The sequence below is a fragment of the Meleagris gallopavo genome, chromosome 11, assembly GCF_905368555.1.
Source record: "Meleagris gallopavo chromosome 11, MGAL_WU_HG_1.1, whole genome shotgun sequence".
NCBI lineage: Eukaryota > Metazoa > Chordata > Aves > Galliformes > Phasianidae > Meleagris > Meleagris gallopavo.
The window spans coordinates 816,157-840,514 of NC_139414.1; the positions used below are offsets into that span (position 1 = coordinate 816,157).

The 24,358-nt window shown below is 46.0% G+C and overlaps 1 protein-coding gene across 1 annotated transcript; it reads left to right on the top strand.

Moving 5' to 3' along the window:
* The first annotated feature begins 5,297 nt into the window (after positions 1-5,297).
* Positions 5,298-24,358, top strand: KLHL6 (kelch like family member 6). The gene is made up of 7 exons (XM_003208937.5): positions 5,298-5,682; positions 9,554-9,719; positions 13,323-13,772; positions 15,955-16,192; positions 20,173-20,375; positions 21,278-21,491; positions 23,377-24,358. Exons 1-7 carry the CDS (start codon positions 5,420-5,422, stop codon positions 23,676-23,678), a joined length of 1,836 nt encoding a protein of 611 aa, XP_003208985.2. The 5' UTR covers positions 5,298-5,419; the 3' UTR covers positions 23,679-24,358.

Genomic DNA, 24,358 nt, shown 5'->3' on the forward strand with positions numbered 1-24,358 from the left:
TGCTGACTGTGGGGCCAGGATTTCTAAGCTTCGGGCAGTCCAAAACCCAAAGCAAAATTCAGTCACAGTTCTGGAGCTTCACTCACAGTGTGAGCTCATCAGTTAGGTATGTGTGCACAGAAGTGTCTGAGGTTGACAAGCCTTCATGAAAAAAAAGTCAGCACTGCTTCACACTTCAACAAAACCTGAAACTGGACTTGTTTTCCTTGCTTTGGGACCATGCTGTCACCATTTCACAGGGCCGCTTACCATATTGTCTGAATGGATCCAAGAACTGAAGTTTCGGTCCCACCGATGTCCTTCCTGCCCAATATAGCATCAAACACACACTGTAACACAGTGCTCCATATAATTCACTATAAATGGCAGTTTCCTACATTTCCCAGCCCTTCCTATGCAGGACTGCTCTCCTTCATCTCAAGTGCTACTTTGGTGGATGTGTTTTTATCAAGCTGTAACACAAGATCCTGAACTACAGCAGTGTTGCTTTGTTTGGGGGCTGGTTCTTACCTTGGCACTCCGGACATCAGGGCCTGTTTGCAGCAGCAGATGGAGGGCATCAAGAAATATGAGATGAAAATATCACTAAAGACAGCAGGCTTCTACTTCTTCTAGTGTGACCACAGTTTCTTTTGTCCTCTTGCAGAGATCAAAGGCGTAATTTACTTAGAGGGAGAATTATACGTGCATAAATGGCCATTAACTAATAACACAGAGAAGATGCTCTTAAATTCCAATGGGCAGCATAGCAGGCAGCACTAGGCAAGTGTCCCAAGCATCTTGCTACTTACATAAACTAAAGCACGAGGGAGTCTGATGCTGATGACAAAACCTCTTTGTGAGTAACACCGGCAGAACATTTTTGAGATAAATACAGGACTAAGTTATAAGAAAATGGGACACTTCTTTTTTCAAGAGAAACTACAGGGACTGGAAATAACAGCTGCAATTCTGTTTCAAAGGCTGGGTATCCTGAGAGTGAAAAGAGGAAGCTCTTGCCTGTTCTCATTAAAAACCTGCAGTAGTGTCAGCTACTTGTTGAGGAAAGAAGGTCCTTCTTCCAGAGAGAAGGAAAAGACTACTGTGAATGGGGAAGGATGGTTATGGCACTCACCAGCAACCACAGCCCAGACCTACTGCATTTCTTATGAGTCTTACCTTTTGCTCCATCCCTAGTCTCCAGTTAAGAGATGCCTCAGCTTGTTGTGCCTGCAGCTTTGGGAGTGGCCGTAATGCACCCCCAGACTACAATTCAACTTCTTCAAGTAGAATAAACACTTTATTTAAGTAGTAGCTTCCTTCCACCACTCCCTCAAAAGCCTGTGAGAAGGGGATAAAAGATTTCTCAAGTTTAACTGGCCCATCGACACGTGAGGGTTAAACATCCTGACCTCTACAGCCAACAGCACAGGGGAACAATATGATTAGGACAACAGCCAGACTTTGGCTACTACACCCATATAAACTGGTATTTACTCTTTGATCTGCTGGCACCTCTCTTCCACACAAGGTGAAAGCTCGGTTTGGAGTCACTCAGCCTTAGCACAACGCATATCTGTCACAGGGTACCTAAGAAAACAATAAATGGAGGCAGTTGTTATTGCAGAAACATCCCAGCAAAACCAGCCTGAGAGCAGAAGTTGGAAATATAATGAATGCAGTGCTAGCAGAATAACATTGCAATAAACTTGAAATAGGAGGCGCTTTTTACCTCTCGTTGGGCAGACCCAAAATTAAGGCTGATTTGCTAACTCTGAACAAACTGCACCTGCCCAGAAGCAGGGATGTGAGAAAACTCAAGGAGTGGGTTTTGAAATGGAAGGTGACAGTGGTGCAGAAGAGGGAGTATGACTGTGATGATACAAAGATGCCAGCTTGCAGTTTGTAGAATACTGGGTTCATAAATTCTGAATATATTTTCAAAAACAAAAATCAAGTTTCCCTGCAGCTAAAATAAGGACATGCTATTTTAAGCTAGTGAACATTAGTACTGAGGTACTGAAAACACAGACAAGGAATCTAGAAACTTCCCAGGGTTGGTCAGGTTATCTCAGGCCTCAGTGATCTTTGCACTGAGCAAGAAAATGGGTCCTGATTTGATGAGCCCCGATAGTGTGCAGTCCTCAAATCTGCTTCCACACACAGGGACCGTCTGCATTAAGCAGTCAGTATTGCCAGTGGCTGTGTGCTCCCAGCAGGGTCTTCTTTTTTCCGCAGCATCAGGTAGCAGCATCGGGAAGTGACTGCAGTGTTGAGACTTCAGGTAGAACTCTCAAACTTCCTCTTCTGCTGCCGTTGGATGCTGGTACCTGGAAACAGGCAACCTCAGACAAATGAGTGCTCCCTCCTACAAGCATTAGGAAGTATGTCTGAAGATGTAGCTGTCCGTATGTTGCTGGGGGGATTGGGCTCTGAGAGTCAGGGCAGCTCCAGTGGTGATTTTAGCAGAATCACAGGAGAAGGATAAGGACAAGTTGTCAGCACCAGTTACGTGGTCATGGGTCATAAATACCGGCAACAGTGCTGTTTAAGGGTGTTGTTCTGTAATATGCATGAAGTTTCCAGATCCTAGAGCAATACCAGGTTGTCTCCATGTCTTCTTTCTCAGCCTGGAAAACCTCCTGCCTGTCCTCATCTGGCCTCCTCCTTGAGGCAGCTGCACACTCCCATTTTCCTTTCCTGGTTCCTCTTGGACTCATGAGGCTCATCAGGGCTCTGTTCAAACAGAAAAGAAGCAAATCAAGTAATAAGAATTGTCAGGAATCTGTTTCTCCATTTCTTTGTTTAGAGGTGCCTCAGCTCTTGGTTCTTGATCCGTTGGTGGGAGATGTCCTTGCTGCAACTTCTTCTGGCCCTCTTCTTAATCATGACCCCATGTCCATCCTTAATGAAATGCCTCTTCCCAGGGACTCCTTGCATCTTTCACTTTTCAAGACAGGAACCAGGATCCTGGGCTAGTCTGGGCAGATACACTGGTGTAATCCAGCTGCACAGTATCAAAATGCCACAGGGATGAGATGCTGCTTTCAGGAACAGACAGCTGAACACAATCTGGTGCTGGCTCCAGGTCAACATTTAAGCAAGAAGCACAATCTATTGGCAACAGAGGATGCAAAGTTAAGAAGATCAAGGTGGGGTCCTAAGCGGCTTCTGCACACTTCTGGCCAAACGGACAGAACAGAGAGACGTACGTACCTGCAGTGATCTGTGAGGATGTGAATAAGAAGTGGTGAATACGCGTTAAGTAGCAGTAATGCCAACCTGTTACCTCAGGCTGGTACAGAAGCAGCACAGGTCAATCCAATATGTGGAAAGTAAAGACAATAAACAAACACCTCAAGAACAGACAAGCCTTCAGCTCTCACCACATCATTAGTTCATTTAGCTAGCAAGTAATTATTTAACGAAAACAGTAGCAGTGCAGCCAGAACAAGTTTCTGAAGTCCAAAAGGAAGAATGTTTTTGGAAGCTGCTACCAAAAAGTAACAAACTGGATTTGCCCTAGAACTAAAGAATATGTTGCTGCAGCTCAGCAAGCAACTCCCTGACGTTGTGTTCCCTTTGCAAAAGCAATGTTCACCTCAGCGCTGCCCTGGTGCGTGTCCAAATAATGAAACTAGCTACTGCATTGGTAGATTAATCTCTGAGCAAGGGATTCTCTAAACACTAGGCAGCCCTATATAAGCAAAGAGAAAAAGACAGCAGAAGAGATACTTGGCAGGAAAATAAACTGGATTTTAAGGGTTAAAAATACATCACTTGGTTGACAGCACAGAAGGAGACAGACTGCAGATAGTGATCAGTGCTAGTACTAGCCAACACTTGCTTGAACTGCCACAGCCCTTCCTAGCGAGCAGTTACTGAGCGGCATGCTGACATGGCCACAGCTACCAACCAACCTAGTTACTGCAGGGTTTCCGTTCCCAGCACTCACAGCCAACAGTCTTCAACTTCTGCAACTTTTAATTCTTTGCTTAAAGCTTTAGGAATGGGAGCTGAGTGATCACTGCTGAATCTCAGCTTTCACTTAAACAGATAAAGAAAATGCGAAGCTTCTCACCACCAGAGAATGGCCTGATAAGGTCCTAAGGTTCCTAAGGTCAAAAGTCATGATGATAAACAAAGAGAACCTAGCCCAAGACAGGATTAAAATATTGCCATTTCAAAACCACACCCGATATTTTTCAGAGGTCTGATTGTATTCCTGGAGCGATATTTGGTGGAGGGATTGGACTGTCTTAAAATAGAAGGTGTTCATCACCAGAAGCTAGCACAAAGGGCAGCAGGAATGCATTGACATTAGTTGGGAAAGAAAAAAGCCAAAGCTGTGCACAGATTGCACAAAATAGAAAAAAAAAAACCCGTTACATGGAGGTAGGGGAAAGCAGGAGGGAGATTTTTCACTTTCCTTCCTCTTGATCTTCTTATCCCATACGAAACCTGACTGACTCCAGCTCTCTCTGAAGGCTGCTTTCACCTCCCTTTTCTAAAATCAAGCTTCCCTTAGCCCTGCTAGCTCACATTCACAAACTGGGAGACAAAAGAGGAAACAAACACAATTAAAATCCGAGGACTCACCAAACCAGGATTCCTAGAAATAAGTGTCACAAAGGCAAGGTCTGTTGGCACTCACACTGCCAGGACGTCAGCTCTCTGGGGGACTCATTCTGTAACCCCAGCACGAGAGCCTCCCAGGCTTGCCAGGGCTTTTGCCCTGTTGTTTCAGCAGGCTCCGTGCTGATCGGCTGTCAGCTCGTGCTTACGGGCCGGATTATCTGCTAGGCAAAGCCCACGGAGACCCAACTCAGCCTTCTGTAAAAGTCATAGCATTGCAAAACATCCTGAGATGGAAAGAAGAGTTTTTCCACGTTTGTCATCTAGCATGTCGTGACAGACAGAAAGTTACCTAGGAAGCTTGTGAATATATGTGTTACTAAAATTATCATTAAAAAATAATACCCAAAAGTACCAGCGTAGTGATTAATAATAATGTACCTGGAAAAAGAATGTTAAAAGAACGGCCTGTTCCCCTCTGCAGCCCGGCCAGCCTGCAGTGTGCCCATCGCTGGGGCCAGCAGGTCTGGGTAACAGAGCAGGGCTGGCCAGAGGTGGGAAGCAGGCCTTCCTCTCACTTGTAATCTTCTCACACACAGAGGCATCTTAATTCCTTTCTAAACACGTTGATGCTGCCTGAAATTCACCAGGAAAAAAAAAAAAGTTAAAAAAAAAAAGTCTTTGTTTGTGTTAACAGGATGAGAAAGTGCAAGGCTTCCTGTTATGTGTGTGTGACAGCTACAGATAAGCGGAGAGGAGCTCTGGACAGGAAATCCGCCCAACTTCTGCAGTGTGACTCGTCTGAGGCTTAGGAACTCTCTTTCAGATCGAGGCACCAACAGAATGAGACGGTGCTGGCCAGAACATGGGGGACACGCTGGAGAAGAGCTCTGAGGACGCTGAGTTCTCCTTGGACAATGAGTGCTCGACAAAAAAAATGGGGGAGCTGGTGGAGGTCTCCAGCGGTGAAAAGATCAAGTTTGATGATACGGGACTCTCTCTGGTGCTCCAGAATGGCCTGGAGAACCTTCGGCTTGAAAATTCCCTTACGGATGTCATCCTGTGCGTGGATAGCAGGGAATTCTCCTGTCACCGAGTGGTCCTCGCAGCAGCCAGCAATTATTTCAGGTAAGGCACGCTAAGAAACAAACCAAGGAACTCAAGTTGCGTCTTAGTCTTGAGCCGTTGATCTCCAAGGAGAGTAAAGTGGGTGGTAAACTGTGCAACTTTGCGGTGAGTCTGCGACTCCTGATACTTTCAGCTCTTTTTCAAGTCAAAGACTTAAATAAGGCAGGTGCAAAGCTGTGGATTTGCCAGAGTTCTGTTACCAACACCCAATAAACCTGCTGGTGACATGCAGAGAAAAGGAGAATGGGCGGCCAGCAAGCAGGAAGTGGATTTTTAACCAAGTATCCAGAGCTATAGCCCCTTGTGTTATTCCTTTGGGATCCAAGCAAAGAGGAAGATTCATTTGGATCACAGGATATTTTTAATGGGATAGGAGTGGATTTGCACGATTTGACCATTGTTCTCATTACTGTTCTGTGGTAAAAATATATATTGCATAAAATCGTCGAGGAGGAAAGAGAGGGAAGTTTTCATTTTTCCTAGTATTACTGAAAATCAACTGTAACAGAAATTACCAACTTGAAAGCAACTTACCATTTCACTCCCATCTTGAATTTTGCATTCTTTCAGCACTACAATAGGTATCTGAGACTACAGGCCAGCAAGGACAAATTTTAGACACATAGAGGAACTTGGTATTGGTTTTAACACAGATTTTCCACTATCGTTTAGACAATCACATTTGCATGGCTGGGATTTTTTTCTTTCTTTTTTTACTGCTAAAGTGGTCAGATGACTGAATAGCTACAAAGGAAACATGAGAAAAAAAGAACCTGTGACCACTTGTGACATAAGTAGAAAGCTAATTTTAATGGGTTTTGTAAGCTTTGCTGGCAGTGCTTGAAAGCACAGTTCTGGTTTTATTGTCTTATTGCAGAGATGCTGAATATACAGAGATGGGTATTACTCCTGCAGGTGTACTACAGAGATAGTGTATGTGAAAATACAGTTACAAGCAGACATGCCCAAACATTTTGGGTTAGTTTCAGTCAAGCTTTGCAGAGAGGCAGAAATCTCAAAACTGTGAAGCACCCACAAGTCTGAAGGAAATGGGCAGCTGGGAGGAGGAGAGGGGCTGGGAGCGGGTTCCCACCGCCTCAGCTGCCCTGAGGGAGCCAAAGCACGCACTGCTGTACTCATCCAGACGTGGAGGCACGTGGAGCTGTGTCCTGAGAGATGGGGAGTGTGTGAGAGGAGCAATGAGACCGAGCACAGGGTCTGGGGAGCAAAGGTGAGGTTCCTGCGAGGGAGGAAAGGAAGACATAAGTCTGCAGGGAGCTGAGCTTCACTAGTTCTGCTTATTTCATCTTGCCATCACTCACCAGGAGCTACAGGGGCTGGAAGAAATTTTTCAACCACACCATTCCTGTAAGCACTTGCCATGTGATGTGAGCAACCTGGGCTACTGGGAGGTGTCCCTGCCTGTAGCAGGGGGGTGGAACTGTGTGATATTAAAGGTCCCTTCCAACACAAACCATTCCATCATTCTATGATTCTGTGATTGCAGGATCTCCAAGGCCCTTCCTGAAAGCACAACCAGTTCATGGCAGCTGCTGTAGGCACAGCTGAACAAAGCTATGGCTCCATGCAGCGTCTGCTTGAGAGTAGATAGCCCAGTGCTTCTGACATGCCCTATACCTGTGGCCAAAGCAGGATTAATGTTCTCCCTCCTCCCATGTGAAGGTACAAGAGCAGAGGTCAAGGTGGAGCAGCAGTCCCTCACTGCATTGCCTGAGGTGGTGGGAGAACAGGGAGAGGGGTGAACCAGTATTTTCCAGAGCATCCTCAAACTCCAGCATAGTTGTTTGAAGTCAGGTTCATATTCATGAGCACAAGCACTCCAGCGTGGGTGGGCACTCAAGAAGTGCTTCACAAACTGCATTTGTTTCATTGAGATTTCTCCCTGATTTTTGTTAACTCACCCATGTTTAGGCATCCATATTTTGGCCCTGGGTCCCTCACTTCAGAAGTGCATTTATTAAAATAAATGTTGGTTCAAAGGTTTAGTTTAGAATTACACAGGGACAGGAAACAAAGAAACAGACAACAAAATTGGTGGGCATATCTGCAGGGCTTAGAGGCCAAGAGAAAGCTATCACAAGAAGGACACAGCAGCCAGCTCTCCTGATGGATGCTGGCTATCTGAGTGCTGTAGAATGCTCCCACTCTGCAAGATGGAAATGAAAGTTTGCCTCTCCTCCAGACAGGGAATATTCATTGCAAGACTGGAGGCAGCAGTGTAAGAGAGAAAAGGAACTAGAGCAGACAACACCTGCACCCTACAGCAGCCCATTTCTCACTCAGATGGAGCATTTGGACCTATCAATTCCATGCAACTGAAACAGTGGTTTTTTTTTCAAACCTCGCTTCGCATTGAAATCTCAGTCCCGTGGAGAAGTGGGCACTGCTTTTTTCAAATGGCCACCTGCCTGCATGTCCCTGGCTTACCCACAACCAACAGCATCAGCAGGGAGAGAAGAGAAGGACAATCCACCATTTGCCCACTGAGATTAAGGAGCATTCAGAAGGCATCTCTATGCCTTTTGAATGCACTGATTTCTAGGGCAGCAGCAGCTGGAGCAGAGCAGTGCTCAAAAAACCTCTCATGAGCTGAGATGAGTGAAAGGACGAGGAGAACTTCAGATGAGTTCTATTTCCTATGACTTCTCTGCCCAATTTTCCTGCTTAAAAGTTAGGACTTTTTCCTGAAATGCAGCCATATACGCGAGGCAGCTAATATAAGCTCTCTCTGGCTATAAAACCTCTGCTGAGACAAGGAGCAGGGAGCAACCAGAGCATGGAGCAGCTGATACCTTCCACCCATTTGCTAACAACTCTGCCTAACTGCTTTGCAAGAAAACCCGTGAACATCTTTACTTCTCTGAACTGCATCAATCTGACAGCTTTCTTGCTGTCTTTTCCAAGAAGCCTTTTGACCCCTAGGCACTTCCCAGGTTGCAATGTCCTGTCAACATTTTATGTGACTAATAAAGATGGGCTTGGTGTACACAGCAGAGAACCGCTAATGACACATTAGAGCTGCACGTTTTTCATCAGTGCAGGCACAAGTGGACTCGTGCTTCTATTCTGTTGTGCCAGACTCTGAGTGACATGAATTCTCACCTCAAATGCAGTAAGCAAGGCCAGACTGATCAACCTTCTACATAAAATCAAAAGCGTTGTATGAAATACTTGTAACTACGGTCTGAAAATGCAGACGGTGTTTGCCCTGCATCTACCACAGTGCAAAGAGCATTAAGATAGATCTTAGAGAAATTTATTTTTCATATCCAACATGAAGAACTTGACCAGTACCAAAGTTATGCGCGACTGTTGCTTTTCAGATACGGTATCATCCACCAAAAGGAGAGACGTACCAGTACGGGTGAAAACACTGCATGTTTATGTTAACACCAGCTCCAGTTCCCCGTTACCCAGACACTCCTCTGGCCCACAGGCACTAACTCTATAGTCCTACCAGAGCTTAGCAGAGGAAAATACATTCTCTCCTGGCTCATCCTTGGTACCAGTGGGATAAAAGCCATTTTGGAGCCTCAGGGCTCAGTCTAAGTAGCAGCCTGCAGCTCTGAAGCACAGAAGCACTGACTTTTGGTCTGCCTTTTGTTGCTACAGAGTTCCAGGTCTGCTGCAAGTCCAGCTCTGAGGTATCATTTCTAAGTATCTTCCTTATCAGTTGAGTAAAGAGGCATGAAAACAACAAAAGCATACTCCTTATTACTTTGCTAGAGGGCTAATTGCATAAAATATGAGGCAATCCAAGTATTTTGTTTTGAAATCTATATAACCAAATGTTTTCAGAATGTCTCATCCTGGCTGAGATGCAATAAAAGATAAACATCTTTCTTTTCAGGGCCATGTTCTGCAACGATCTAAGAGAGAAATATGAAGAGAAGATTATACTTAAAGGAGTTGACGCAGAAACCATGAATATACTTTTGGACTACACTTACACCAGCAAGATGCTCATCACAAAGCAAAATGTGCAGAAAGTTTTGGAAGCCGCCAGCCTCTTTCAGGTACAGATAGCTCAAATGCACAGGTCCAGCAAGAGTCTGTTCTACCCTGGTTATGGTACTTTGATTTCATGGGTTCCAGGGGCACTTGGCTTTGTTTGTATTTACATTGCAGTAAAAATTGGCCATGGCAGCCACGGGCTGCAATGCTTCTGCACTCTGTGCTGTACCAATAAGCACACAGCAAGGCTCTGCCTCCCAGAGCTCCTGCCAGGCTGCAGGCCCTGGGCAACATGTGACAGCCCTGCCCCACCAGTGCCTGCCCAGCAGGACAGCAACTTCATCTCTGCCTCTCCCCGGCCTGGAGATGGAGGCTCACCGCACAGCCTGCACCTGCCTTCGCAGGAGTCCTGATGGAAAGGTTTTAGTCACGACTGAGGCAGTCAGACTGAGCAGCGTTACTCAGCCTTTGGTCCATCAAGTATTCACGTGTCCTTTAAATCACCTGTGAGGTCTAGCAAATTGCAGGTCCTGGTACTGAGCTGCAAATCCCTAACAAATTGCAACCAGCATAACCTGCCAAGTGCCGGTGTGTGTGTGTGTGTGTGTGTGTGTGTGTGTGTGTGTGTGTGTGTGTGTGTGTGTGTGTGTGTGTGTGTGTGTGTGTGTGTGTGTCCAGGTCTGTTCGTTCAGGGAGGTGAGGAGCACCTGACTCCCTAAGCACCACAGTTCACGATGCACTAAAGATTCCTGAATCTTAACGAACACGTCATGTGTTGCTGTGACAGCAGCCTGGTGCCTTGTGCTGAGGGTAGCTGGTGTTTGCTGTGGGGAGAGCAGGGAAGTTACCCCTTACCATGGGGCTACTCAGGGAAGGTGCCTGGGGCTGTGTGCAGCTTGCTGATGTTTTCAGCAGAGCAGTACTGCAGCAGATAGCACTCAAAGGTTGCTCTGGGTTAATTTATCAGGTCATGTTCCTGAGATTTTTTGTTTGTTTTCTTCCAAAGCTTTTTTCCTCAGGCTTTTTTTTCCTGAAACTATCAAGAGCATGAACTTAGATTTTTTTTCCTTTCTTTTCCCTATTTTTCATGAAAATTCAGATTCAACTTGATTCCCATAGCTGGTGCTTTAAGGAAAACTGTCAAATGCTGTGAGAGTATCGGTAGGGTCAGGAGGGTGCCATGAGCAAGAATAGTAAAATGCAAAAACCTAGAAAACTAGGAATGTTCTATGAGAAGCAGTGATCCTAAGCCTAGCTGCAGCTGTCATGGACGCGCTCAAGATTCATAAGGCCTGAAAGCCTCACATTATACACGGGTGAGGTTTTTGGCTGAAGATATGTTTTGTGTAAAAAAGATTTAGTAACTATGAGCATTCTGCCAGTTTGCCTCTGCTATGCACGCTGAAGAACAAAAAGAAACATTTGGAAGAGACTAATGTTTGATTTCAATATATTTACAGCTAAAAAGATGAATGCTTCAATTTGTTGTAATATTTTTCTTGGGGCACTATTTTCCTTTCCACTTAACAATGTGAAAAAAAACAATTTCCAAACAGTACTTTTTTTTTTTTTTTCATCCAACCAGCAACAATTTTTGGCAGCGCCTCTCTCCAACCTCTCTGATTTGACTGAGGACCAGAAAGTAAATAATTTGCAGAGCGTGGCCTAGGTCAAAGCTGGGACAAACAAGGACTCGCAGTGAAAAAGGGAAAAAGGCTTTATTATATTCGGAGAGAAGGCCGAGTGGGGGCCAAGCAAGCATACAGGGTGCCTCTAGCAAGTAGGAACATTAATTTGAAGGGGTATGAGAAGGACCCAACTACCGGCGAGGATGCTCACAGGGAGCAGGGCTTTCAAAATGCTCAGGGCGGCATGAGGAGGGATCCTCACAGAAAGGAAAGATTGCCTGAAGGACAATGGGAGCAGGGAAACCAGAGACCTGCAGTATCTTCCTCCTGTCTCACCTGCCCCTGTGGGGCTGACAGGGGTGTGCCCAGCAAGGTCTGGGGAGTTTGAGGGAGTTTTGCCTGTAGCTGAAGGCAGCGGTGGGAGCCAGGCAGCAGGGGTGAGGAGCAGCAGAGCGGGGAAGTCCTGGCGTGCCGCGCTCCGGCCGGCCGGTCTCTGGCTCAGCCTCAGCAGTGCTGCTTCTCACACCCACGCCTCGCGGTTCCGCATTTGGCTGCACAGGGGCAGCCCGGCACTGCACGGCCGTTACACCGCCAGTGCTGCTGGGGGGTTTGTTCTGAGCACTGCGCAGAGCTGTGGAGAGCACTGTGCCAGGGTCAGCTTCCAGACCTGCAGACAGCTTCGTGTGTGACCATGGCATATCCCACCTGTGCTATTTCTTGCTCTTCCGTACCACCAACTTTGATAGGACTAATACGTAACCTGCCCCAGGCGCTGCTGGTGCTGGCAAAGTCCTTTCAGGCCCTCAGGAGATGCGCAGCGTGGTCACAGTGTGAGCCTTGCAGTGGCGTGGCCCTGCAGTGTGCTGCTGGCATATTGATGTCACAGGCAGCAGTGTGTCCTGAGGCCACGTGTAGCCTGGTGCACCAGGCTGTTGTGTTTCTCTAAACTCCTGACCACATCTAAATGTAAAACAGGAACCCAGCGTCTGCGATCGGCCAGCTCTGCTATACATTCTAAAAGTGTCAACACAAAACAAAGATGTCTAAAAGATTCTATCGTAATTAATGAGACAAATCTAAATACTATTGTGTTAAAAAATGTCTTTTATTTGTTTCACTTCCTCTTTACCCCTAAATTACTGTTATGCAACTTTCCCCTCTGGGTAGAACAAGTTAAAATGATCCGCTTGCTGCATTGGCTGGAAAAAAGACCCAAAAGGCATAGACAAAAATGTGTAGCATCTATTCTGGCCTATCTTTCTGTATGTCAGTATTGCATCACTCAGTGACAACTGATACAAAGCACTTACGTCCTACTACATCCGAAATCACAAATGAGAGGAAAAGCCCAGCACAAAGTATTGTAACCTATCATTTGTGTTCAAGAAATGGGACATGGTTTAGTGGGGAAGTATTAATGATAGGTGGATGGCTGGTCTGGATGATCTTGAAGGTCTTTTCCAACCTTAGTGGTTGGTGATTCTATGATTTCTGCTCTGAGTAATCACCAGCAACCCAGCTCACATTGTAGCTCCTGCAGAGGCTCTGCAGATATCTGTGGTCCAGGAACAGGTTGAGGGAGATTGACGGGGCTGTTGGGCAAAGGAGATTAATGGCAATAGTTGTGATGCCCTACTAACTAACATGGGAAATTCTTTGATGAAGATTGTGTGCAAAAGGCACATGTATGTTTTGTGAAGGAAAACAAAGGTCACTAAGACCTCCAAAGATCTCCTCCACAGCACATAGTAGAAAGACAGCCCTCACTGTCAGCAACTCAAAAATGTACATGTGGTCCTTCTCTTCCTGCGACATCTCCAGAACAGAATGGCACACCTGTGCATGCAGGGCAGGGCAGCACTTTAATACTCACCTTCCAGATCACAACATTCTAGGAGATACCTGTCCTTGTGTGATTCATTTCTTGTCTCTCCCAGCTCCTGGCTCACTAGGGCCGACCCCGAGCTTATAAGCTCTTCTGTGTTTTGTCATAGAAGGAATCACTCTGTGCTATGTATGATTTTTTTCTGCCCACAGTTCCTGCGCATGGTAGATGCTTGTGCCAGTTTTCTCACCGAAGCCCTTCAGCCAGACAACTGCGTTGGCATCCTGAGGCTGGCTGATGCCCACTCCCTGCACAGCCTGAAGCAGCAGGTGCAGAACTACATTATCCAGAACTTCACCCAGGTCCTGAGCTATGAGGAGTTCCTGGAGCTCCCGGCTGATGTTCTCTGCAGCACGCTGAAGAGCGATGATCTCTACGTCACGGAGGAAGCACAGGTGTTCGAAACCGTCATGAACTGGGTCCGTTACAAGGAGTCGGAAAGGTTTCCTCTCTTGCCAAGTGTGCTGGAGAATGTCCGTCTGCCCCTGTTGGACCCTTGGTATTTCGTAGAGACTGTTGAAGCCGATCAGCTCATTAGACAGTGTCCGGATGTCTTTCCTTTGCTCCAGGAAGCAAGAATGTACCATCTGTCAGGCAATGAGGTGAGTAAAAATGGAAGCTTTTGTTGCTCCTCCTTAACGCCTCTGCTCAAAAATCCCATGGGAAGGAGCACTACTCCGAGGCAGAAAAAGAGGTGTCACTAATTAGTGCTACTGAAAAGTCAAGGTTGGCTTCACCAGTTATCCTGCTGATTTAGAAAGCACGGAAGCTTTTAGTAGTGTGTTTTAAAATCAAAGCTCCCAGCTTCCTGTTTATGAACATGTGGGCTCAAACCCTCATACACAGACCTGAGCAGCTAAACAAAGACCTTGGATGACTTCCCCGGTTAAGAGGCAAAGCAAATGGCATTACTCCCCACACCTCATGGTCTTAGGTAGTATTTCAAGCCCAAGCAAGGAAGACTAATTTCTACACTAAACTCTATCACAGCCTGTGGAGAGATATCTTTCAGAAAGAACTTCCAGGGAAGATGACCTCTCCCCAGAGGAAGTGATGTGCCTATCCTCCTCATCTTCTGGGTCTCTGTACCCAAAAAGAAAGGCTCATCTGGGCACCTGGTCAGGGCCTGTCCAGCCTGCTTGAGTCAGGCTGCGGTGGATCTCCAGTTCCTCACCTGGAAAATTAGCTATCAGTCACATCTCCTGGCCCTACATGTGGGTGAGAGAGGAGAGCAGCTGGAGGTCAGATTTCCTAAGAGGAGCAAAGGTACAGGAGTGTGTGAGGACAGGTAGGTGCCCCCAGGGTCAGGGAGGTACGGGAAGGTGGGAGGCCTCAGGAACATGCTGAGGATCCATAGCTGACCGTGGATGTGAGTCACCGGAGGGGAGGATGATCAGCTCTTTGTGCTGGCGGCTGGGTGGGTCAGGTCCCAGCCACCTGGGGCAGCAGCAGCCGCTCTGGTGGAACTCCACAAGGAAGGCCTGCCCCACAGTCTGCAGGCTGGCCTTGTTGGTGCGGGACATATGAAGGGAGTGTTGCTCAGGGCTGTACACTCATTGCACTCGCCTTCAAAAGGCAGCCGTCAGAGGCGGCCCTGCCAGAAGTGACAGACAAAAACAGAAGTCTGAAAGCCAGCAAGTTCTGTGACAGATGATGAAAAAATCTTGCCTAATGATTTGTTAAACACTGGGAAAATAAAAAACATAGCATCTGCATAAACAATCTTTTAAAATAGAAATAAACTATGTCAATTTATAGAAGCATATTAAAAATAGTTTAAAACTGTAAGCAGGCTGCCTGCTGCCATAGTATTTAACCTGGAGAGAAGCCATTCTGCTTCTTTGGACAAGTAGGGTTACTGCAGGGGGAGCAGAGCTCTCCCAGCACACTTCAAGAGTCCACAGATTGAGAGATGTCACGGGACAGAGCAGAAGCAGAGGAACAACTTCAAGCGTTCCTGTTACCATCTAGACCACATTTCTTATATGATGAATAATTGAAGAAAATAAAGAAGGTTATTCCTTCTGTCCTTCAGCACAGAGCTGGCATGCCTCAGGTCACAGTAATGCACTCATTTGCACTTGCCTGCAAGTATTCCCTTCAAGCAGAGCAGAAACTTCCAAGCACCCCCTGCATTCTTTGCTCCTGGTGAACCTCTACCTAGGAATTGACTTTATCCAAGTGTCTTTGGTTGATGCAATGAGCCAACAGGCAGTAAATCAGAGCTAACTACATTTCAGAGTCTCATACTGGCTTTAAGTATTCTAGCTTTGGCTTTCAATTAAAGCCTACAAACAAAGAAATAAATAAAAGGAAAACACAATAGAGGATTGTTATTGTTTTGACACTTCAACATATGTCTTCAGGACAAATAATATCTGCTCGCACTAATTACAGGCTTGCTCTCTCCAGGCTCCCCAAGACAGGCACAAACCCTGTGGCCCTTTCACCTTGCCCTCACCCTGCTAGCCCCAACAAAACATGTTGGCTTCAGCTGCCCACACGCACCCAGCCTCGTCACTGTGCCCTCTTTCTGATGGCCCTTGGTGCCAGCTTGGGAGCTCTAAGGAGGCTGGGATCCAAAAGGATCCATGCAACCTCTAACTGCAATGCTTCCAGGATGCTTTCTAGGCTTTTAACTTATAGAGCATGTGATAATTGTTTCAGCTGATCGTAACCCAGCTGTGATTTGCAAGATAGGTAATCAAAAAATAGGTCGCCAGACCTTTCTGTAATTGTAGGTGTAAGTGCCCTGCATACTCACTCTGTCTTGCTTGCATTTAGATTATTACAGAGAGAACCAAGCCCAGGATGCACGAGTTCCAGTCTGAGGTGTTTATGATCATAGGGGGCTGTACTAAAGATGAGAAATTTGTAGCAGAAGTGACTTGCCTGGATCCGCTGAGGCGAAGCCGCCTGGAAGTAGCAAAATTACCAATCACAGAGCAGGAGACGGAAAATGAGAATAAAAAATGGGTGGAGTTTGCATGCATTACGCTAAAAAATGAAGTCTACATATCGGGTAAGGAACAAGATATGGGGAGTGGCTGAGGGGCACATGGTTCTCATGATTAGTTTCAGCTTTTATTGAGAGCGCGCTCATAGCTGCTTCCTAAGAACTGAGCACTGCGGGCATTCCAAGCGCTTTGGCCTTTGGTGGGCTCCAGAGAAGTGCTGGATGCGTGAGGACACCGCCTGGCCCTGGCAGGAGTTTAGGCACAAGTTTCTCTTCAAACAACGTTCTTCTATATGCATGGCTTCTTATGTGCAGCACCATAATCACAGAAAGGCCTCTGAGCACTGTTTAGCAAACATGAAGAATACTTGCTCCAGCATCTTCTTTATTGAATCATAGAATCACAGGATCCTTAGAGCTGGAAGGGACCTTTAAAGGCCACGTAGTCCAGCTGCCCTGCAGTGCCCAGGGACACCACAGCTGGATCAGGTTGCCCAGGGCCTGATCAGCCTGGCCTTGAAAGTCTCCATGGAGGGGGCATCCACCACATCTCTGGGCAACATGTGCCAGTGCCTCACCACCCTCAGTGTAAAAGACTTCTTCCTTTTATCTAACCTAAATCTCTTTAAGCTTGAAGCCATTTCCCTTGCTCTATCATCACAGACTCCACTGAAGAGTCTGTCCCCTTCTTTCCTGTCACTCCCCTTCAGATTCTGACAGGCTGCCCTCAGCTCTCCACACAGCCTTCTCTTCTCCGTCTGCACAGCCCCAGCTCTCAACCTGTCCTGTAGGAGAGGTGTTCCATCCCTGGGATCATTTTTGTGGCCATCCTCTGGATGTGCTCCAGCAGCTCCATGTCTCTCCTGTGCTGAGGACTCCACATCTGGACGCAGTGCTTCACATGAGGTCTCACAGCACAGAGCAGAGGGGCAGGACCACCTCTCTGACCTGCTGGCCATGCTTCTTTTGGTGCAGCCCAGGATACAGTTAGCTTTCTGAGCTGCGAGGGCATATATATGGACTTATAATTTGTCTACTTGCAGCTCTGCCTGCATAAGCAATAACCTGCCAGAATCTGACTAATTCAGCAAGAATCATTCAACAACCTGCAGGGAAGTGTTACCACTGTTTGGCTGCTACCTGAAATCTGCACTTTCAGGAGCCCTGCAACAGCACATCAGACAGGACTCTGCAAGTGCCCATCTGCCAAAGGCACTGTAACTATCAGAGCCAGAGGAAACCTAATGGTCCAGACACACAACATATATCAGGACAAACATGTCCTGAACATAACATCTGCAGGTTTCCTGGGAGCTTCAGGAGGTATATTTACCTGCCCACACAAAAGCAATTGAGCTCCATGTAGAGCTGAATCTTGGAGCTGCAGAGATTTCACCTTGACAATTAGGAGCTTTAAACTCAAGCTTGCCAGTATTACAGTTCAACAGCTGGCATTGCTGTTCTGTCCAAAACAAATCTGATGGCCTCCTTCCACTTTACAGAAGAAAAGAGACAGCAAAATAAGACAGTAATTACTGTCACCTTATGACCATGATACAGAACAGTGCCTCCATGGGTAGGAAGAATTTCCTGCAATATCATCCATGAGATTCTACTCTTACTGAAAACAGGAGAGTAGAAATGATGTGAGAAAAGGGAAGGGGGTGTAAATGCTTGGCTTACGTATAATTTGTCTTCATTCAAATATCTTCTATTGTATTTTCCTTTTTGGGAATTCAGATTTTTATGACTTCATTCCAATTTAAAATTTATTAAATCTTTATCCAGATATAAGAGTTAGATTCTTCTATCCTTAGTTAGAAATAAGGGAGATTTCTCTTTCCAGCCATAGGAGGTTTCTCTTTACTTGGCAGTAGACCCCCTGTTAGAGGTCAGCTGCAGAGGAGAACCCAAGTCAAGCACCCTGACTAACCAACATCTCTCACACCTTCACACCCTTGAGCGGACAGGTCTCTTTTCATTTGCTTTTATTCTCTTATCCTTTCCTCTTTCGCAAGGTCATAAGCTTTATTTCTCTCTCCTACTCCTGTCATGTTTTCTGATGCCTCTTCTCCACCTTTCCTTTCTGATCTATCCAGGCTGCCTCCATGCCAGGCTCATACATCCCTATGATAGTATCAGCTGGCTTTGCTCTTGCTGCCATAGCTCCTCTCTCTTCCTTCCCTGCATCATTTCACATCTTTGACTCCCTCCCTCCATTCCCTCTGGTCTTTCTTCTCTCTGCTTTTCACTCTTTCCACCCAAATAAAGGGCTGAATGGTCCACAGACATTAGTAGTTTACTTCCAGCTAATCCAAATGTTTCATGGTTCATTCCCTATTAAACACCTGGTGTGCCCTTCAACTCTATTTTTTTACTTGTAGCTCCTGTGACTTTCTAGTTCTTTTCGACATTGACCTGCATCTTTCCTGACTTGTCTTCCATGCCACATGCCAACTTCTCTCGGAATTTTGCTATAGTTTGGAGTCTTCTCTGCTCTGTTAGCTTCTGAACAACAGGAAAGCCCTTTGTACCACATTGATTCTGGATCACTATTTCCCCAAACAGCAGAATTGCTTTGACTGGATGGATAGAAAAACTCCAAGTGCAACTAAAAATGCCACCATTGTGGCTCATCATTCTGCTGCTTTTACTAATGCATTTCTGATTTTTCCTGAAATTAGAAAGAACTGTGGTCTAGAGAAAGAACAGAAATGAAACAACCCTCCAGTTCTCTCAGAACTCTCTCCCCACCCCATGATGTGCAGGCCCAACTCCTAGCTGAGCTCTCAGCCTGCAGTGGGAGGCACAAAGCCTGGGCATGGGGACTACAAGGGAGAGCGAGGGGAAAACACCTGCGGCCTCTCAGCCCCACTCTAGCTCTGAAGGCTGTGTTCAGGTCCTTCTGCCACTTCAGCCATTTCAGTGCAAATAAAATTCAACACACACATATGAAAAGCACTTAGACAAAAGCATTACAAACAGCTCTTTCTAGCATGCTAATTATCTCCTATTCAATCTGCTATTTGGCCCAGAGATGAGCTCCATCAGTTTGCAGTGATCTGGCTGTGGTACAGAATACCAACAAGGGCAGACACTTTCTCAATGGAATTATGAATTCCCTTTTCAGTACATCCACCAGCGAAGCCAATGTTTAATCAGGTTGCAGATGACAAGCAGTCAGCCACTCCGTCTGTGCAGAGGGTTTCAGGCTTAGCTATGTCCGTTCGTATTCCATCTCCACCATGAATGACATGCAAACAAAAGTACTGGCTAAAACATTACCCTTTGCTTTGCAACAAGGAAAGATTTTCTTGCAAGTCAGCTCTGGAATGAGTTTATAGGGACTAGTTCTGACCTTCAGTGTTTAACTGTGAAGCAAACTCAAATCAGTAGAGAAAGAAACCAGAAAGAGACATACAAAAATGAGATTTTGGACAGGCAGCTCCAGGACCGAATAGCAGCACTTGCAACATGCCAATCAGGACTGCTGTCAGCTAGGAACTCCCGCTCAGCTCTTTTTATACCTCACGCAGCACCAGCCTGGCTGGCTCCATCTGCCCTGTGCTGTGGCAGATCCCAGTGCAGACCTGCCTTCCAGGCACTGGTCCCACTGGCTGCTCACCCTCCCATCTTACTTAAGGCATGTCTGTCTGTTTGTTGGCTGCCAGCATTCTGCAAAGCCTGCAGAGCACAGAGGTCTGCCATGTACTGCTGTGCTCTGTGTGCACACTCACCCAGTGACTGTGCTGAAGTGGCAAAAAAAAGGCTGTGGTTTGATGTGAGAAATAGTGATCTACATTTACAGAATATTTGCTGTAGAAATTGTTCAGTGTTTCCTTCACTAGCAAGTAAACTAAATGCTGAAATATTCTTCTTGTTTAAGGGGGCCAGGCCACTGTTACAGGTAAACTGAAGGAGGTAACAATAAGCACCAGTGGTTTCTTCTGTATTATGAGCAAGCCTGGTCACAAGTTAGATATATTGGAAATTTTGTAGACCTACAAGCTATGGTGTCATACTTACTCGTGTCATGTACGCTGCAGGTGGCAAAGAAACACAGCATGATGTCTGGAAATACAATGCCTCCATCAACAAGTGGATACAAATCGAGTACCTGAACATCGGGCGATGGAGGCACAAAATGGCTGTGCTGGGTGGCAAAGTGTACGTCATAGGGGGCTTTGATGGCATGCAGAGAATCAACAGCATGGAGGCATATGACCCCTTTCATAACTGCTGGTCAGAGGTGAGACCCCGCATCATTTTACTTGGGACATTTGAGTAAGAAAATATTGTGGCATTAAATCACAAAAATGGAGAAGACGGGATCTCATAAAGTTCTTTTTAAGTAAGCACTTCTGGTCTGTGAACAGCCCAGGCATTTTCTCTCTCTAAATGCATGTCCTGCAGAAAATAGTAGACATAGGATTGTCAGCCAAATTATGCGAGACACCTGACACCTGGCTTTCCTTTCCTTTGTTGGCCTTTGGAGCTAGTAGTCCATAAAGTGCCAAGTAAGAGCATATGTAAACCAGAGCATGGGCTGAAAACCACTGCTCTGATATGTACAACAAAACGTGTACACCAACATGTACACTGTGTTTGCAGTGGGTTGCACAGTTAGGGTAGAAGCGCAGATTTCAAGGTAAACAGGGTGGAAAAAAGCAGTTCTGCTAACTGCTTCAAATGCTGAGAGTATTAGACAGTATTAATCCATGAAATTAATGAGATTAGGCACCACAATGGCAGATAGAAAAGTTTTCAGATGACACAGAACAGTGCAGAGGAATCTAACAATCATGGCTACGAGTAGAAGGATTACTATGAACAAGTTTCCTGTGCTTTATTTTTCAACATACATAAATATGTAAAAGAAATCAGAGCCATGTCTGACATTTCCTAGCTTTTGAATTGCCAACAATATAATTTTAATTCCAGCTTTTGAACACAGCATCTTTTTATTAAGGGGTTTACAGTCTTGAAGAAAAAAAAAGAAACACTTCTCTCTTGTCCTTAGGCATGTACCATGCTTTGTACCCCACTGATCACCTTAGAAGTGATATCTGACATAAAACAGAGCAGACTCCCACCCTGCAGGTACCAGCCTGACAGCCTGAAATCAGAATGGTTACTGATGATGTTTTACAGGCCGCTCCCCTGATGGTGAATGTCAGCTCCTTTGCAGCAGCGAGCTACAGGAAGAAGCTCTATGTGATTGGAGGAGGGCCCAATGGGAAGCTGGCGACAGACAAGACACAGTGCTACGACCCTGCAGCCAACACGTGGAGCCTGAGAGCTCCCATGCCGGTCGAAGCCAAATGTATCAATGCTGCAAGCTTCCGTGATCACATTTATGTTGTGGGTATGTGAAGCATTAATGTTCCTTCTTGTCTGGACACACCAGGCTTGTTTCTGCCTGTTAGCTTTACCACAGATTCTGTGGAATATAATTAAATACTCAGATAACTCTTTCCACTAAGCCTACGAGGATGGGAATCCATACACTCAGCAAGAGTGGTGATGAGTCACCAAGTCAGCCTCCCTGTTACCATAACAGGTATCTTGGAAGGCTGGAGAACTTAAAGATATCCAAAGGTGGGTGCACAGTGGCAAGGGCATGAACTTGTGGGCTACCTCACATTCTCCTCTGCTCCCCTGCGTTATGCAGCCACTGCATGCAGGATTTCTGCAGGGAAATAGGCTCTATGGCAGAGCTACCCAAAGACATCATGCCTGAGGCTGATTCTGTCAGCTGCTAGAACAAAAGGCAAAGAGAGAACAGGAGTTTAGTGGTGGCGAGCTGAACTGTGGAGCAGGGAGCCTGTGTACATCTCCAGCTGGTGCTGTCTGATTTAGGGGCTAGATGTTACAACTCTTGATCCAGTTTGACATGATGCTCCTGATAAAGTCATGCAGTCTTTCAGACAAGAATATCCACCAGTAAGACTATTGTGTTCTTATGTGAGAATGTAGTGAATGAAATGTAGTTCCATTTGGATTGAACCTGAGCTTTAAAAGATAAAAAAAAGCCTCTGGTTATGGCATCCAAACAAATGAAATTACACGGGCTGATGAGTTATCCACAGCCAAATGAGTCACTGTCGCCAACAATATATGATTTAGGCTGCTGTGATTATCTATGCCACCTTACAGTAGCTTGACTGTCCCTCAAGCACTGGACAAGCATTGTCAAAAGCAACTTTTAGTACAACTACCATAGATAAGTGCTCACTTTGGCCATAGGTAGAATCCCAGGCTATGCAGCGACTCATCAAGAAGATCAAGGTTTCAGTATTTCCTTGGCCCTACTTGATTGATATAGATGCTGTAGAAAACACACCCAGTCCCTGCAGATCATAGAAGGCTTGGGTTGGAAGGGACCTCAAGGATCATCAAGCTTCAACCCTCTGCCACAGGCAGGACCTCCAACCTCCATATCTAACAAATACTAGACCAGGCTGCCCAGGCTCCATCCAACCTGGCCTTGAGACCTATAGGGATGGGTCCACAGCCTCTCTGGGCAGCTGTTCCAGCACCTCACCACCCTCATAGTAAAGAACCACTTAGCTGTTAGTACTCTCAGGAGGAAATATATTTCCAGAGCCTTTCTTGGGTACTGAGGCATTGACTATTTTTCAAATGAAAAGGACCTTGCAAAACTAGACAAAGTGCAGTTTCAAGAATGACTGCAGATTAGGGGAACGTGAAAAAAATGAAGGTCACTCTGCTTAGCTTACCCATAAGAAGATTAAAAGTTCAGCTTGCAAACTCTTAAAGAAGAATAGGGCTTTTGAAAACAGCTACATTCAGGCAGAAGGTGCTTTAATGGCAAGGTGGGAACCGAAGTTAGAGGAGTTAGTGCAGAACTCATGGGCCCATTTCTATTTGTGACAGCTTACCACATATAGATCGGCTTTCGTGGGCTGAGCTTTTAAACAAATCTGTATTTTCCTAAACTTGTGTCTTCTGCTGAAGCAGCAGATATGAGCAAGGTCCATCCCTGGGTGCACTGTGCTATGCTGCATGACCACAGCAGTCTGTTCTGGCCTTAAATTCCCTGTGAACAGTAAGTGACTTTCTGTGGCTCTGGCTTTCAGAACAATAAAGCATCCAGTGACCTTGGTTTTTTTTGGCTTTGGGTCATAAATCATTTGCACAAAAGTCATTAAGGAGCCCTGCTGAAGCAGGTTGTTCTGTTAGAAGCTTTGCGAGGAACTGCTGAAGGCTGATCTCCACTTCCTCTGCAGGTGGGGCGATGAAAGCACTCTACTCGTACAGCCCCCAAGAAGATACGTGGTGCCTCGTGACTCAGTTCACCCACGAGAGGGCCAGCTGTGGGATCTCTCCTTGCAACAACAAGCTGTTCATCACTGGCGGCCGAGATGAGAAGAACGAAGTGATTGCAACAGTGCTGTGCTGGGACCCTGAGACCCAGAAGCTGACAGAAGAGTGCGTCCTGCCGCGGGGAGTGTCTCACCATGGGAGCGTTACCCTCAGGAAGTCCTACACACACATCCGCAGGATTGTGCCTGGGGCAGTTTCTGTCTGACTGCAGGAAACTGCACAGAAACTCAACACCTCGGTGCCCCGGTGGCGCAGTCTGCAGGACGCTGTGCAGGTAGCCGTGGACGGCAGTGCTGCCACTTAGGGTCACCTGGGGAGTATCTGTATATATGCTCAGCCCTCGTGTTTTCTCTGTACAGTACGTCCTTAAATTATCTTAATTCCTTCCCTCCAGTCAAAAAAGGCACCGGCTGTAGTTTTCTCCTGCCAAGACTGTAGTCAGGTCAGACAAAGACATGTGGTAGGTAGGTGGGAAACTCAGCTCCCTGCTCGATCTGCCTGAAGTGGCTCAGCCTTTCCTGAAGTGTGTTCAGCTATTTATTGTGATCAGTTGGACTTGCAGCACCTACTAGTGAAAAAGAGAAGATACTTTTGGAATTAAAGCTTGTAACTTTGCTAAAATATAATGTTGTTTCCTCCAAAGCTGTGCTTTTTCTCAGTGATCGGCACATTAGCTTAAGTTAAAACTGGTTTGTTTGTTTGCTTGCTTGAAGACACTTTGTTAGATTTTCAGCTCTGTGTGATGAAAAAATTTCATCTCAGTTTGCAAGTTTTGCTGTCAGTCCCAAAGAAGAGACCGGCTGCAAAAATAAATGAACTCTAATCTTGTTCCACTGAACGTTCATTGTGGTTGTTTTCTAATAAAGCAGACCAAAAGCTGGCTTC